Source organism: Siniperca chuatsi, linkage group LG22 (genome assembly GCF_020085105.1).
Source record: "Siniperca chuatsi isolate FFG_IHB_CAS linkage group LG22, ASM2008510v1, whole genome shotgun sequence".
In the NCBI taxonomy this organism is placed as follows: Eukaryota; Metazoa; Chordata; class Actinopteri; order Centrarchiformes; family Sinipercidae; genus Siniperca; species Siniperca chuatsi.
The window spans coordinates 19567796-19586114 of record NC_058063.1 but is presented as its reverse complement, the minus strand read 5'-3'; the positions used below and the strand labels follow the sequence as shown (position 1 = coordinate 19586114).

At 38.9% G+C, this 18319-nt stretch overlaps 1 protein-coding gene across 5 annotated transcripts in view; it reads right to left on the bottom strand.

The window, feature by feature from the left end:
* exoc6b (exocyst complex component 6B) overlaps positions 1-18319 on the bottom strand; it is a 108389-nt gene that overhangs the window by 66814 nt on the left and 23256 nt on the right. For 3 of the 5 annotated variants that reach the window (XM_044182909.1, XM_044182905.1, XM_044182907.1), the window contains exons 7-8: positions 12535-12714; positions 9924-9992 (exon numbers count right to left, since the gene is read on the bottom strand). In XM_044182909.1, coding sequence (XP_044038844.1) covers positions 9924-9992; positions 12535-12714 — 249 coding nt within the window. Of the gene's footprint in view, positions 1-7559; positions 7629-9923; positions 9993-12534; positions 12715-18319 lie in introns of all 5 variants that reach the window. The other 2 variants (XM_044182906.1, XM_044182908.1) reach the window with 1 other exon arrangement.

Here is an 18319-nt window from a genome sequence, read left to right as displayed (position 1 = left end):
TGAGAAAAAATTCTGATTAAAAAAAAGGAAAAAAAACAAATGAGTATAAAGACAAAAAAATTAAAACATAAAAATGGGCATACAAAGCAAAGAGAGGAGAGAGAGAAAAAATTAAAGAAAAAGACAAAAAAATTAAAAGTAGGAAACAAAAGACACAAACAATAGACAATTAAGAAAGAAACAGTAAGAAAGAATCAAAGCAGGAGATAAAAGATGAAAGAAGAAATAGACAAAGCTCAAGAAATAATGACACAAACACAGAAAAGTAAGAGGCAAAGACACAAAAGAGCAGAAAAACAAGATAAAACAGATTAAATATGGTCAAAAGGCAGGGTCACACCAGAAAGTGGCAAAGCCAAAGTCATTGCACGTCTTCACGAAATATTTGCATCTAGAAGCTTGGTGACGTAGTGGCTGCAGGGCTAGGGGGGGTGAACTACTGTAGCTGGCGAGCTAATGCCTAACACGCTATCCAGCTGGGCTAGCACTACTCAGTTACAATAGCTTCTTTCTACTAGGCTGTTAAATCTCCCCGGGCATTTTGTTCTTAGGTTTGTACACCATTTCATTCTTGGTAACTGTCGCTAACGGGACAATAAGTTCACACTGTTTATTCAAAAGACGTATTTGTACCATCGTCTCCTGTCTCATAACTGTCTGCAAAGAATTCCTCTTTTGCAGCGGAGTTTATACTTCGACAGAGGAAGTTAAAAAGAAGTTGATGGTGCAACACAGCTAATAAGCTACGGTAGCTTCCTCCATTTTGGACTCTCCAGCTCTCCGTTCCCTCCAAGTTCAGCTCTGTTAAGATAGCTTGCTATCGGTCAACAGTGCAAACTTGCATGTGTGTGGATTTATTTTGCACCCTCGAGAGAATCCACTGATCGCGGAAATGCAATTGGATTTAATTGATTTTGCCGTTTAAGGTGATGGAGTTAAATGCTTCATATCTGGGGTGTCAGAGCAGTCCTGTGAATTCCAGCTGTCCGGTTCTGGTGCAGCTCAGAGCTCCCAGTCTGACCGGTCTGATGAACTGTCTGCCGCTGTTTTCCTCTGCTCTGCTCAGTGTGTTGGACTTCAGGCCCGTGTTTACATTGATCACAACTCTGTCCACATTTCTCAACATGCAGTACGTGTGTGAGTCTAACAAAGGAGTATTGTTCGGGCCCGACGCTGCACGACTACGGCTGGAAAATCATGGACTTTAAACATGGAAAAGAGAAGGAGAGATGGATGAGAATGGATGGAGGACAAGAAAAAATGTGAAGAAAGTGGTGGTCTTGATTGCAAATGGACCACCATTGGACATGAAGTAAAAAGGGATACAACCTTTAGAATTGCACTTCCATGAAGTTGGGGGACTCACAAGAGACAGATTTAAAGAAGAGTGGTCATAATCACAGCAGCAGAGGCCGAGATATCCTGATTTTTAATCCTTAGTGTAGGTCGAGCTCAAAAAACACTGGATCCCACAAATCACATAATGATTCAACTTTGCTGTATTTATGTTGCTTCTGTCTGGGCCTGTTTGCAGGCTCAGCATTTGACATGGACATCCAACACTATAACAATGGCTTTTCAAATAAATTATGAGGATACAAATACAGTATAATAAAACCAACGATCTACAAGGGAGTTTTGTATTGAAGCACAACTATGTTCTTTAATTATTTAATCTGACCCTTGGCTGAACAATGTCCATTGAAAACACATCACAAAGTTACAAACAAAACAAAAAAGTGGATGGTAGAAATATGAATCTCACTGGTCGTAATCTAGATAGTGTTTTGGAACTACATTTAGCCTGATGTTATGAGGTGACAAAACTGTGTTCTTTAATTCCCAGTTTGACCCTCAGCTGAACAATGTGTATTCAACAAACAGCGGCATCAAATGGCCATGAACTCTTCATTATACTGTGCTCGCTCAGCCCTCCTGAGAGAGAGAGCACAGAGGTGAAACACAGGGCTGACATGGTGTGTGTGCGTGTGTGTGTGTCCTCCGCAACTCTACGAACAGTGGAGGCAAAGAGATATACAGAGAGAGAAATACGGACCAAGCAGAGAAAAAAAGAAGAAAAACAAAAACATGGAGCCCAAAGAGAATTAAAGAAAGAAAGGAAAAAACAGAGGGACAGAAAGAAACACAATAACGTTAATCAAATTGAAAAAGTTGAGAAAAAATTCTGATTAAAAAAAAGGAAAAAAAACAAATGAGTATAAAGACAAAAAAATTAAAACATAAAAATGGGCATACAAAGCAAAGAGAGGAGAGAGAGAAAAAATTAAAGAAAAAGACAAAAAAATTAAAAGTAGGAAACAAAAGACACAAACAATAGACAATTAAGAAAGAAACAGTAAGAAAGAATCAAAGCAGGAGATAAAAGATGAAAGAAGAAATAGACAAAGCTCAAGAAATAATGACACAAACACAGAAAAGTAAGAGGCAAAGACACAAAAAGAGCAGAAAAACAAGATAAAACAGATTAAATATGGTCAAAAGGCAGGGTCACACCAGAAAGTGGCAAAGCCAAAGTCATTGCACGTCTTCACGAAATATTTGCATCTAGAAGCTTGGTGACGAGTGGCTGCAGGGCTAGGGGGTGAACTACTGTAGCTGGCGAGCTAATGCCTAACACGCTATCCAGCTGGGCTAGCACTACTCAGTTACAATAGCTTCTTTCTACTAGGCTGTTAAATCTCCCGGGCATTTTGTTCTTAGGTTTGTACACCATTTCATTCTTGGTAACTGTCGCTAACGGGACAATAAGTTCACACTGTTTATTCAAAAGAGCGTATTTGTACCATCGTCTCCTGTCTCATAACTGTCTGCAAAGAATTCCCTCTTTTGCAGCGGAGTTTATACTTCGACAGAGGAAGTTAAAAAGAAGTTGATGGTGCAACACAGCTAATAAGCTACGGTAGCTTCCTCCATTTTGGACTCTCAGCTCTCCGTTCCCTCCAAGTTCAGCTCTGTTAAGATAGCTTGCTATCGGTCAACAGTGCAAACTTGCATGTGTGTGGATTTATTTTGCACCCTCGAGAGAATCCACTGATCGCGGAAATGCAATTGGATTTAATTGATTTTGCCGTTTAAGGTGATGGAGTTAAATGCTTCATATCTGGGGTGTCAGAGCAGTCCTGTGAATTCCAGCTGTCCGGTTCTGGTGCAGCTCAGAGCTCCCCAGTCTGACCGGTCTGATGAACTGTCTGCCGCTGTTTTCCTCTGCTCTGCTCAGTGTGTTGGACTTCAGGCCCGTGTTTACATTGATCACAACTCTGTCCACATTTCTCAACATGCAGTACGTGTGTGAGTCTAACAAAGGAGTATTGTTGGGCCCGACGCTGCACGACTACGGCTGGAAAATCATGGACTTTAAACATGGAAAAGAGAAGGAGAGATGGATGAGAATGGATGGAGGACAAGAAAAAATGTGAAGAAAGTGGTGGTCTTGATTGCAAATGGGATTCCACATCCAGGTTTACAAGAAAAATAAATGAAACTGTTACATGCGCGTGCCTGTGTGAGTACAATTCATTCTCATTCAACAATAAATCTGAGTGTGCGTGCATGCGTTCATGATTTTCCAGCCGATCCCCCTGCCCAGTGCAGCAAACTGTGCTGGACATTCTGGTTTTCTTTTCTAATGGTAAATCCACGTCTCTGCCCAATGGCCTGTCATTCAAACTGCTGCAACACCACTTTAATGGATAAAACAGTTTCAGCTGTTTGTGTGTGTGTGCGTGCGTGCGTATGCGCGCGCATGTGTGTGACCTTGTGTCCTTTTACAAAAAAAAACCCCAACTCGTTTTCATGTTTTAATCCAAAAAGAACTTAACATATTGCAGCAAATAACAGAGGAAGGAGAGAAGAAACAGAGTTAAATTAACACACAAATAAAAGAGTGTGTGTGTGTGTGTGGTTGTGAGAAAGAGAGAGAGCGAGATAGAGAGAAACGAGCGAGCGAGGCTGACCTCAGAGGTGAAGAGGTCAGACCTTTCAACACCTTCCTGAGACAGAACACACTCCTTTCCCTTCTCCCCCAACGCTCACCCTTCATTTCTTTGTTTTCCATCGACCTTCCTTCTCTTTCATTTTCTTCCTCCCATCTCCTCTCTCTCACCCCTTTGGTCACCCCTCTCTCTAATCTCTCTCTCCTCTGTGTTGTGTTTTCACCCTTGTCTTCCTGTTTTTGCCCCTTTAACCTCCCTGTGACCTCCCTCCTTTCCTCCCCCCCTCTTCATCGCTCTGTAGCCGATTCACTCTCTCCTCTCTCCTTCCAGCAAATGCCTCCATTACACCTCCGCTGACCTTTACCCTCCCTCCTCTCTTCTCATCACTACCACTTGTTCATTTAAGTTCTACTTTTTGCTCTTTTCTCTTCCTCCTTCACTTTCTCCTCTTATTGCTCTTTATTTCACCCCTTTCTTTCCCTCTCTCCTTCATCCCTGTTCTCTTCATCATTTCAACAAGTCTCATTATTTTCCTCCCTCGTTTTCTCCTTCCTTGCAGGCATTTACCTTTTCTCAACATCCGCATGTTGCTCCACTTCTCTCACTCCACCCCTTCTTCTATCCATTGCATCCACTTTCCTTGCTCTTAATTAATTTAGAAAGGACCATTACAGCAGTTTTGCATGTTGTAGCCCTTGAACTACAAATCACTTCTGGACAGCCATTTTTCCAACCCATACCACAGGAGTTTAGGTTGATCACCTACCTTCCATGCACAATAAAGCGCCCCGTGTTTTGTAAGTTGAATGCTTTTATTGTGAAGCAGCAGCAACAGGAAATGTTCAGTTTGCATTAGCAGTCATTTAATTATGCCTATAGGAGAGGGATCAGTAAAATGAGGATGATATTAATTAGATAAAACTAAAAACAGTAACGCTGAAGCACAAGCAAGCCTCGGTTCCTGGGAATCCCTCGTGCATATGTAGGTCATTTCAATTCAGTGCAGGAGCATGGGGAGCATGGGGAGCATGGGGGAGCATGGGGAGCATGGGGAGCATGGGGGAGCATGGGGACTCTGCCACTAACAATGAAAACTACTATATAGAGATACAGATATATAGAGAAATGTAAATACAATTTAATGGCTATTGCTGTAAAATTGCTAACCATGAATAGTATAAAAAAAGTTCGATTTAATGAAAATCTTATAGTTATGCAGAAATGCTGAGACTCCTCTGTTGCAAGCTTTTTAAATGATTCATCTTATAATGTCCACATCAGGACACCTACAAGGGTTCACAAGATAAATCTAATGGCTCAAGAGATGAGGTGGCAGATAAGAAAAACTAAATTCTGATTCACAAAATCATGTTTATTTTTTGGACATATTTTCAATGTTTTACTTCTTTCTTCTAAACTGTAGTTGTTTTTCCAACAATGCTGGACTTAAAATACTTTAACAAAGGTGTGGAATGCATTTTCTTCCTCATTAAATGTTTGCAAAGCCAATTTTTAGAATTTAAGTTTACGTTTTAAGTGTGTTTTGGTGAGTAACACAGAAGTAACACTGAAACTTTTACTTGTTTACAAGAAAATCCCACAGGGCACCTGGGATACAAGCAAAAAAGGTTGGGAACCGCTGTTATAAAATGTGTTGTCATTTCTTTCTTTACCTTTTTCCTCTCTTTTTCAAACCCCCTTCCCTCCCTCACCACCATGACATTTTTCCTGTTCTCACCTCTTTAAACTTCTTTGACCTTGCTTCTCTACCTTCATCTCTCTTCCTCCTCTAACATTAAACCTTGCTCTCCCTTCCCAGTACCCTCCCAATCGCTCCTACTCTCCTTCCATCATCTCGCCCCCTTTACCCTTTCTCTAACCTCACTCTCCCTTTTGCACCCTCCCTCCATCGCTCTTTTGCCCGTTCATTTTCTCCTTCCTGTCAAAGTTCATGCACTTCCTGTCCCCCTGCCAGAGAGCCCCCCACACACACACACACACACACTGAACAGAAACAGCCGACCCTCTGGCCGTGTTGGCCCGGTCATGGCTCCTACAGGCCTGAAGGCACATGCACACACACACGCACAGTCAACACCTCCACCCATGTCGCTTTCACTCTAACTGAGATGAGACACACATTCTCTCTCTTTCTCACACACACACACAAACACTGCAGCAGCCTGTTTGGAGTGAAGCCAGGCTCGAGCCGGAGGCCTCATCTTACAGCATCATATATAACACATATACATATTGTGGCAATCTCCTTCAGGGCTGGGCTATATGATGACATACTACACCATGAGACTACGGAACTCTTGTCAACAGTCAGAGATTTTGCTGATATCTCTGGCTGTATTAGGTCACTGTAGGTAATGTTGCAAATGAGTAAGCAGAACTGCTTCGTGGCAATACTGGATTTTCAGGATTGTTGCATATATGATATAGAGCATCTTAATTTGTCATGTGTAAAACTCACTTGCCAAAAACTAGACTTTATCTTGCAACAGTTTCCATAAAATGCACTGTATCACAATATATATTGATACCGCAATATAAAATTATATCTACCATGATAAAATACTTTCTCCATATCTCCCATCCCCATTGTCCCTTGTGCTCTCTCTCAAAAGAAGAAGCTGTAGAAGAAGCTGTTATTAGGGCTGCACGATATGGTAAAAAAAACTTTGTCCTTCACCCTCCGCGGGTGGTCTCGTCCTTCGAGCTCACTAGATAGATAGATAGATAGATAGATAGATAGATAGATAGATAGATAGATAGATAGATAGATAGATAGATAGATAGATAGATAGATAGATAGATAGATAGATAGATAGATAGATAGATAGATAGATAGATAGATAGATAGATAGATAGATAGATAGATAGATAGATAGATAGATAGATAGATAGATAGATAGATAGATAGATAGATAGATAGATAGATAGATATTTGTTTTTCTTTTTCTTTTTCACCACATTTTACCTTTATCAAAAAATTGCAGCTACTGTGATTTGGATATTATACTTGGCCATATTAGATAGCTGTTCTGGCTGTTTTCATTCCCATTTAGCTGCTGAGTAAAACTGAGCATCCACCAATACTCACCTACTTATCCTACATTATCTTCCATTTGGTTTTTCTAGTGTAAGCTGCACCTACCAAGACTATGTTTTGTTTTACGCAACTATAATGACAAAGTTAAGTGAATTCTGTCACGATGTATATTTATACTGAGAAAAACGGAAACTACATTAAACTCATTACTGAATCAAATACAATCAGAAGTTTTGAATTTGGGCTAATGTCTGATTAACAACCAAAGTCAAAACATGACTTGCAACAAAAAAACACTGTTGCTTAAGTTAGTAATTGTGAGCATAGTGGGAGTGGGGATATTAGAAGTGGTTTATAACAGGAATGAATCGTGGTTAGAGCTCATGATCATCAAAACAGCAGGTCTAAACTTGTTCACGTGTGCAACAAACTAGAGTGCTTGCGGCTCAAGTCGAGGAGAGGAAAAAACAACATCAAGTGATAGATGAATAGAAGTGAAAGTTATGGAGATAAGAAAGAGAAAGACACAAAGAAGAGGATTAACTCACCAGCACAGTGTAGATATGCAGACAGCGGTAAACTGGAGAGAAATCCACCAAGTCATGAGCTCCTGGGACCTACGGAGAGAAACAATTTAGACAATTATGCACAAAACACCAGAAGTTCATACTTCACTACTACTTCACTGTTCATAATTATTTTCTTATATACAGTAACATGTGTATGGTTATTGCCATTGCTTTCTTTTTCCACTATATGTCATGCAAATAAAGCAATTTGCAAACTGAAATTGATAGATAGATAGATAGATAGATAGATAGATAGATAGATAGATAGATAGATAGATAGATAGATAGATAGATAGATAGATAGATAGATAGATAGATAGATAGATAGATAGATAGATAGATAGATAGATAGATAGATAGATAGATAGATAGATAGATAGATAGATAGATAGATAGATAGATAGATAGATAGATAGATAGATAGATAGATAGATAGATAGATAGATAGATAGATAGATAGATAGATAGATAGATAGATAGATAGATAGATAGATAGATAGATAGATAGATAGATAGATAGATAGATAGATAGATAGATAGATAGATAGATAGATAGATAGATAGATAGATAGATAGATAGATAGATAGATAGATAGATAGATAGATAGATAGATAGATAGATAGATAGATAGATAGATAGATAGATAGATAGATAGATAGATAGATAGATAGATAGATAGATAGATAGATAGATAGATAGATAGATAGATAGATAGATAGATAGATAGATAGATAGATAGATAGATAGATAGATAGATAGATAGATAGATAGATAGATAGATAGATAGATAGATAGATAGATAGATAGATAGATAGATAGATAGATAGATAGATAGATAGATAGATAGATAGATAGATAGATAGATAGATAGATAGATAGATAGATAGATAGATAGATAGATAGATAGATAGATAGATAGATAGATAGATAGATAGATAGATAGATAGATAGATAGATAGATAGATAGATAGATATAGATAGATAGATAGATAGATAGATAGATAGATAGATAGATAGATAGATAGATAGATAGATAGATAGATAGATAGATAGATAGATAGATAGATAGATAGATAGATAGATAGATAGATAGATAGATAGATAGATAGATAGATAGATAGATAGATAGATAGATAGATAGATAGATAGATAGATAGATAGATAGATAGATAGATAGATAGATAGATAGATAGATAGATAGATAGATAGATAGATAGATAGATAGATAGATAGATAGATAGATAGATAGATAGATAGATAGATAGATAGATAGATAGATAGATAGATAGATAGATAGATAGATAGATAGATAGATAGATAGATAGATAGATAGATAGATAGATAGATAGATAGATAGATAGATAGATAGATAGATAGATAGATAGATAGATAGATAGATAGATAGATAGATAGATAGATAGATAGATAGATAGATAGATAGATAGATAGATAGATAGATAGATTAGATAGATAGATAGATAGATAGATAGATAGATAGATAGATAGATAGATAGATAGATAGATAGATAGATAGATAGATAGATAGATAGATAGATAGATAGATAGATAGATAGATAGATAGATAGATAGATAGATAGATAGATAGATAGATAGATAGATAGATAGATAGATAGATAGATAGATAGATAGATAGATAGATAGATAGATAGATAGATAGATAGATAGATATTTGTTTTTTTCTTTTTTCACCACATTTTACCTTTATCAAAAAATTGCAGCTACTGTGATTTGGATATTGTACTTGGCCATATTGCGATAGCTGTTCTGGCTGTTTTCATTCCCCATTTAGCTGCTGAGTAAAACTGAGCATCCACCAATACTCACCTACTTATCCTACATTATCTTCCATTTGGTTTTTCTAGTGTAAGCTGCACCTACCAAGACTATGTTTTGTTTTACGCAACTATAATGACAAAGTTAAGTGAATTCTGTCACGATGTATATTTATACTGAGAAAAAACGGAAACTACATTAAACTCATTACTGAATCAAACACAATCAGAAGTTTTGAATTTGGGCTAATGTCTGATTAACAACCAAAGTCAAAACATGACTTGCAACAAAAAACACTGTTGCTTAAGTTAGTAATTGTGAGCATAGTGGGAGTGGGGATATTAGAAGTGGTTTATAACAGGAATGAATCGTGGTTAGAGCTCATGATCATCAAAACAGCAGGTCTAAACTTGTTCACGTGTGCAACAAACTGGAGTGCTTGCGGCTCAAGTCGAGGAGAGGAAAAAACAACATCAAGTGATAGATGAATAGAAGTGAAAGTTATGGAGATAAGAAAGAGAAAGACACAAAGAAGAGGATTAACTCACCAGCACAGTGTAGATATGCAGACAGCGGTAAACTGGAGAGAAATCCACCAAGTCATGAGCTCCTGGGACCTACGGAGAGAAACAATTTCGACAATTATGCACAAAACACCAGAAGTTCATACTTCACTACTACTTCACTGTTCATAATTATTTTCTTATATACAGTAACATGTGTATGGTTATTGCCATTGCTTTCTTTTTCCACTATATGTCATGCAAATAAAGCAATTTGCAACTGAAATTGAAGAGAGAGAGAGCAAGAGAGAGGGAAAGCATTCTGCAGCACTTCATTATTTTGTCTGAAAGTCTTCTGACAGTGTCACCAGCCGTTCATACCTCTTTTTCTTTCCATCTAATCCCTCTGTCCAACCATCCCACATTCCATTCCTTCCTCTCTACCCACATCCTCTGTCTTCCGGAGAACAACACAGTGGCAATTTACCCATTTTAAACACACACACACACACACACACACACACACAAAAAGCAAAAAACCATGTGCCCTCTTGCCCTCTGGAAAGTTTGCTTTCTGTAAAAATCATTGGAGGCGCAGCACATGCCAGCTTTGATGTAACCACACACACAGTCCTGAGATACAATGAACAAACAAAGAGTCGTACCACTTAAAGACAGAGGTGGAGGGAGAGGAGGGATGGAGACAGAAAAGAGGATGAGAGGAAGATTGAGAGCTGAAGGGATGATGATAGAGAGAGAAAGAGAGATACAAGCCAACATGTAGTTTAAAGTTTAAAGAATGGAAATGAATAGATAATGAAACGTAAGAAAAAAAAAAAGCAAAAAGGAGAAAAGGTGCGAGTAGAGTCGACGAGGAACAAACCAGAAACAGAGAGACAAATGGGCAGAGAACAAAGGGATACAGAGACACAGGGGACGACTGTAAATGAAGGGGAGGAAAGGGCAGGGATGGCGTGAGGAGAAGGGACGCCGATGGCTGGCATCGCTGCAGCCATCGGCGCCAGAGCAGTTGTAACCCTGGCGACCGTGGGGTCAGGCCTTTGTTCGAGCCAAGGTCTTCCCGTGAAGAGGGTTGAGACAAGTTTACAGGACGTAAATAAGCCAAGGGGACGACAGGGACCTTACAACAGAATGGTCGCACGGAGGTGACAAGTTCAGCTCTATTCTGTTCAACTTCATTGTACTTTGCTTTCCTTGAGTGTGAACAACAAGGGCTGAAAAAGGGACTTTTGATCCCACGAGTAATCACTTGAAGAGTTCAGTGCCGAAATGCTTTGTGTCCATTTTGTAATAATGACAGAAATTCTACAAGTTCATCTTTTGAACAGTCTGTAAACATGTTACTGATGTACTTAAACAACCTAATGTTCCTCGAACTGTTGTAATTGTGTGCTTATCACTTTGTAAGATAATTTGATGGACAATACACTATGGACTACAGGGCCGTGGTTCTTAATGTTTGTGACTTCAAGTGAAGCAGTTTCACCTCCTAAAGTTTCACGAAAATCTCCTCTAACAATTAGAGAAAAATAGACACGCTTGCACAACTTAAACAGATGCGCGAGAGCTCCAAAGAAGGTCACATGACTGTTATCTCACTTTAAATCACGGCCACAAGAACATGATATAGTATGATATAAATAAGCCACCATTTGAGGCCAACATCTGTAATAAAAATAAACAGTAAGTCAAATGGATCAACTGTTGGTTCTGTGAAACCAAAACAATTTAACTGCTCTCGATAGCCTGAAAAATCAACAGATCAACTCAACTATACAAGCTACTAACAAAAAGGTTTTATTGATGAAGAAAAAGTGAGGTGTTTCATCGGAAAGACTTTAAGTTACATATTGAAGAGACATTGGATTTTAAATCTGTTTCCAAAACAAGTATTTCAGTCAATGTCACAATGAAACCAATGCAAACCCGTCAAGAAACTGTATAAACAAAATCAGGGCATAATACTTTAAAGTGAGCTGATACGTGTTTACACTTAGAAACTGGCTCAGTTGGTTTACGTGGACTACGTGCTGCTCTTGGTCTAATATTCACTATGACGTTGTTTATCTATGTTGCATATATACATTTCCCAAACTCTACCCGAGACACTACCCTAATGACATCTGACTACTGGACAGAAGGAATGCACCAATTAGAGTGGAAGAGGTTTATATGAAAAGGAAAGGAAATACAAGACAAGACAAGAAGGGGCGCATGGAAGAGATGAAAGAAAAGAGACTGAAAATGGACAACAAAGAGAAAGTGACAGGAAGCAAGTAAAGCTGAGGCCCCACTAGAGGATTATCAGGCTTTAAACTGGATTCATCCACCTCGCAATTTGGAGGGGAAACCGATCAGAGGTTTGATAAGGACTGCTGCAATCGGTAATGATTATCTGTGTATCAAGACCAGAGATAGTATTGCCAACAACCAATCAGAGACAAATGGGAAGGACACACATTCTGGATTAGAGACAAAAGCTGTTATGAAATCCAACATGTGTTTTCCATAAGGATTTTTTTTAAGTAAGTCCTTTAATTTTCTTCAAATGAGGTGAAATCAGACAATGAAAAGGTCACATGCAGCTTCAATACTTTCATGTCTTTGTGTGTGTGTGTGGTTGTAGTTTTCTCACTTCATCATCCTCCTGTTCATCCTCCACATCCAGAATGCCAGAGTCCTGTTCAGACAATGGACTGCCACCCTGTCTGTCGCTGTCCGTCCCCACTGCCGCCGCCTCCTTTCTGCTGCATCGGCCAATCAGGGTCCTTGGCTGTGTGTAGACGGAGCTGTCCAACGAGCGCTGTAGCTGGGCCTGAAGCACAACGCAGAAATACAATTCAGAAAGCCATTCAGGTCAAATTCAATCCTTGGAACTGATGTTTTTTGGGGGGGTACAATCTCTCTGTTTACCTGCTTTGTTTGCTTCTACTTCAGTTATTTCCTACATTTCCCAGAACACTTTTCAAAAGCCACAGAAGAGGAAAGGGAACTTGTTGCATTTAGCTTTTGGCACAACTTCAGAGCAGTGGGAGCTCTTTGATTTTGAGGGTCTGACACCAAAACCAGATGTCAACTGATAACAATGATACACCGTCTGCAATCAAACTCCATTGTAGTTGTCTTGACATGTGCTACAGTTTCACTTTATAGGGGAGATAGAGAGAAATAAAAATACACCAGCAAGCAAAAGGGACTAAGACATGCAAACAGCTTTCAAACAACTCATAACATGTTCATCCTCTTAGGCAAGTGAGCAATAATGGCTCACATTTGCCTGATTCCCATTTCTAAGACGTTTCGTGAAAAATTAGAAATTGCAGATGGTGCAACAAGGTCAGTCGGTGAGACCGTTGAGGAAAACCTGCCACTCCTTGTCCCATGAAAATACCCATGGAAATGACCTATAAAAGTGATTTACCAAAGCTCCTAAGAATACACCAGAGGGAAAATAGCAAGACAGGAAGGGAAGAACAGGAAGGATGAAGAGTCAATGAAACAGAAAACAAAGCACATGAAATTAGTGCTGAGGACTTGAAAGCGGAGATGAGGGACAGCTTACATGTTTGATCTATGCTTTTGCTTGTCAAAACCTTAATTTAAATGTAGGTGCAATAGTATGTATATTGTTAGCGTTATGTTAGTTATGTATATTGAAGCTAAAGTATCTGAAAGTGATACGTTTACACAGTGTCTTGAGTTGAATCTTATCACAAAATAACAGAGGAAAACAAAAAAAAAAAGGCTGAAAATGAGACAAAATAAATTCAAATTTTAGACATATGTCTATTTTAAAATAGGTTGACTGACTGACTGTATTCATATGTAGCATACATTTGGGTAATGTAACTGATCCTATCTGTTAACCTTCCCAAAATAAACTGACATAAACGAAGGTGGGGCAGAGACAGAAGGAAATTGAAAAGCAGTCCAAATGGAAAGATTTTCCACAGAACAATGCAATGTGCAATATAATATCTGATGCAAACCGTGTCCTGTCTATGTCACTATTTGGGGAAAACAGAGTATCGTGGGAAATGATGCATTCTGCTCCCTCTGCGGCAGTACTGGATCAGGAATACTAAAACTAAAAATAATCAAACAGGAAGTTTTGGTTAGAAATTAATGAAAGCTTGTCTCCAACACAAAATGAAAACAGTCACGTTTCTGATAGAGATGGCCAAGCCTACCTCCGAATTATTTTGTAGGAAAGAATCATTTTCTATTGTTATACACTGTGACATTGTCTCCATACTGGGTCCAAATGTTTTTGCTTTGCAGTCTTTTTAGTCTTTAACACAACCGCTAATATCTCAACATGAATATGTCGATTTCTTGGATTTGTTCAAAGACCACTAATATTTTATGGTTTTTTTAAATGCTCATTCCTATGCCGAGTCTCCTTCACAACTTGGCCACCAAAATATTTCTGTGGGAAAACCTTATAATGGGCGGGAAACCCTCTCAGATCTAAATGAGTGCATCTTTCCATGCACACCCAGATCCGCCTCAGGTCGTTTTGAAAATTGTCGAGAATGCTGCGGCTTCCTCTGCTCGCCGGCGCCAGCACGTAGCCTACCTCGTGCACTTAAATCTGTCGATAAGGACGTCAATAAATACGTCAGAGACTTCAAGCTCCTCGATTTGAGCCTTTAATGACAACGGTAATGAGAAAAACTGGTGTTCGTAGGAGGGTGGATACACACAAACCCGGAAGAACACAATATCAGTGATGTTGGAAAAATACAATGCCATCTTTGATCTAATGCCCACACACATGCACTCGCACACACACACACATAGAAGAATAATGAGTCATATAACACAATAAGTACAAACAAAATCAGTGGAAAGTCTTAATCCTCTGCATAGAAGGTTAGGGGGAAGCGAGTGGGGACACGCAGAAACATGCCAAGCTGTGCCTTTTCTTTTGACAAAAGAAGAATAGGTAACAAACAATATCTGACAATAATAACGATAATAATAATAATAATAATGATAATAATAATGAAAATAAAATTTATTTGTATAGCACTTTTCAAAACACGGTCACAAGGGCTTTACAGAACAAGATACAATAGTACACGCAGTCAAGATAAAAACAACAAAAAAAGCGATAAAGAGGGATAGAAACTAGACAAACAACAGATTTACTATTAAAAAAAGCCTTTCTGTTAAAGTAAGTTTTTTTTCCCATTTTTGCTCAGCTCTCCTACATCGCCTCTTTAAATCCCTTGTGTGGTCATTAAGCCAGGGGAGGGCGTTGTGTTTTGCACGTTTCATCTTGATAGGGGTGATGTCATCAAGGATAGTCTGACATGTTCTACTAAAATGATCTAATAAGTCATTGACAGAGACGCCCTTCTGATTAAGGGCAATACGGGCAGAGGCAGCTACGAACGTTTCGCAGAAACTGCTAGCTGACTTGGAATTAAAAGACAGAGTGAATACAGGTAGATGGGATATGAGCAGGAAGCGGGAGCAAGGTATGGATAATCACAGCTTTGTGATCAGAGATGTTAAAATCTAGCAATTCAATATTATTTAGAGAAACACTATGAGACAGCACAAGGTCAAGGGTATGTCCCTTATTATGGGGTGGATTTTTAACAGACAATTCAAGATTAAAAGACTCAGGTTAATAAAATCAGCAGTAAAACAAGACATGGAGGGGCAACAAATGTGTATATTAAAATCCCCAATGATAAGAACTTTATCATATTTGGCCATAATAAATTAAAGAAGCTCAGAAAATTCTTGAATAAAACCAGTGTTAACCTTAGGCGGCCTATAGATTAAAACACACAGTATCGGATGCTGTGCATTTAAAGGAACCCAGAGGTTCGAAGAAAAATTAAGAGAAACAGGGAAACATTTGTAGTGGTTATTAAAAATGACAGCTACGCCACCCTCCTGACAGTCTTGGTTGATTAAAACAGGAGTAGTTCGAGGGGCATGTCTCAGTGAGTGGGACAGAGTATCCAGGACTTAACCAAGACTTAGTGATGAATAAGAAATCAGTAGTGTTAGTCATAATAAAATCTTGGCATATAAGAGACTTGTTTGCAAGGGACCTCATTAAGTAGACTAAACACAGCTGAAATGTTGGCGATGGAATCAGCAGGAGATACAGTTGAAGGGTGTACCTGATGTTGAGCTGATAATGTTTCTGACTTTGTTGATGGAGTAGTTGGAATGACAACTAAGGCCCTCAGTTCAATTCAATTAAATTGTATTTATATAGCGCCAATTCATAACAGAAGTTATCTCATTGCACTTTTCCTATAGAGCAGGTCCAGACTGTACTCTTTTTCTTTAATAGCGTGCAGTGCAGGGGGTGCAGTCCATCCGATTCGTAAAGGTCATGTTTGGCCCAGAAACAGTCAAAATGGCTAATAAAGCCCTGCCCAGTTGCAGTGCGAGTTCAACAGATCTGACGATGGAATCACCAATAATAAGGATTTCACAAATGGGTCTTTTCACTAATTCTTCCGGACTCAACCAACCGAAACTCTGCTGAAAGGAGTAAAATACTGACGAAACGACAAAATAATCTATGAGAAACTTCACACAAATAAAGAAATGGCACATACCTCAAAAACACAAAGCGAAGAGTCTTTTTTCTCTGCACGGAATTCCTTTGTAATCCGTCAAACGGCCATTTTCTTTCTTTCCACATACAAATTAACATAACTAGACCTTAAGAGAAAGCGACCCATGAAAGACAGACATGAGAGAGGGAGTGAATGACACAGAAAAGCACCTTTCCTACAGTACGCGATGCTGCAGATACGCACGTCAGCACCTACGTCAGTAAATTCCACTTAGTGGTTGAATTCGGTTCTTTAGCATTCTTCAACAGGTGTATGTGTGTCTTGAGGCATCTACTGGCATACCGTACACACACTCACACGACCATTCATTCTTGATCACATAATACCAAGTTCTGTTGCAAATAGGAACCTTTTCAACCCTGTCTTTTGTTGCGTTTCTCTTCAGGGGCAGCATTTGGTGTGGCACTTGAAGCTCAAGTGTAGGAATGTGCGTCACCTCTTGCGCACAACCCTATAGGAAAAGCGGGAGAATATAGAGGAGGAAAACATGGGAAAATAGAAGTGGATAGAGAATGACGTACAGGACGAAAAAGAAAAGAAAGAGAAGGAGAAAAGAGTATGGGAAGAGGAGAAGGACAGGAGGAGAAAAGAAGATGGCAAAGGAGGAGGCACAAGGATGTAAATTGCCCGAGAGGAAGCAAGAAACTGCTGGGGATGAGGACCAGAATCAGAGCCACACTATAATTCATTTAGGGCAAAATGACTCAAAATATTTTTTAAATTATCTGATATTACACTGTGGCAACACCACAAGGCAGCCCCGAGTTAAATATGTGCTGCGTGGCTTCGCTGACCAACTTCAAGGCGATTTGCAGTCTTCTGTGTGTATTTGCGGCTTGAGCGTGAAAACTGACACAAATTGCAAGTGAAAGAGCAAAGTTGCAGTGATCTATTTGTTGACAAGTGGTTTAAACTGGCTGCTTATTGTGGGAAAGTTGCAACAATTTGTGAAAAACAGGTGTCCACGTCATTCTCTGAAAAGGAAATGAAGGTTTATGTAGCGACAGTGTAGACTATGTGCAGTGTTTTTTAAAGAACTCTTGTTTTGGGAAACAAATAAATGTAATTTTCATTACTTTACAAACAAAAGTAATAACTGCCGGCAGTAAAGTTGTTTTCCATAACAACCTCCAATGCCACCAATTGAAAAAAAAAAAAAAAAAGACAATAAATGTACTTAAAGACAAGATTTGAACAAACCGAGGTACTTCTAACAGCTTGTGTTTGTTTAACCAAATGACAAAATTTTTTTACCAGCTGCATGTTATGAATCCAAGAAGATGATTTTACATGTTGTGCATTTTATTGCGTTGTTTTAATGGCTAATCTAACATCTGGCCAAGGGACAACAGTAAAAATCTGCAGCCCCGAGTAAAGTGCAGAGGCTGTCCCAGGGTAATCTGCAGGATAAACACAAGCCCATCGAGGCTTTTTGTAATTGACTGGTATAGATATTGGCTATATAAGAACGACTCCATTTCTGATTGAACCTATTGACCTCCAGGTACCACAACTGACAAAAATGCTGTTCCTGATGAAGCAGCCATCAGTTTCAATAAATGATATCCACACTGACAGTGTGCAACAGCAAGCGATATAAGTGGAGGCACTTTTGGATTAAAAACAGAAAGGGTGGACCACGCCTCTAAATATTACCGTGCGCAGCTTTTGATTTTGATCCTGATGAGGAGAGGCTGTACAAATGCGCCCCCAAAAATTCCTGTCACAGCAGGTCCAAACTGACACTCTCAACAGATATTACACAAAACACTATAAACACTAAAGAAAATATTATAAGAAACCATC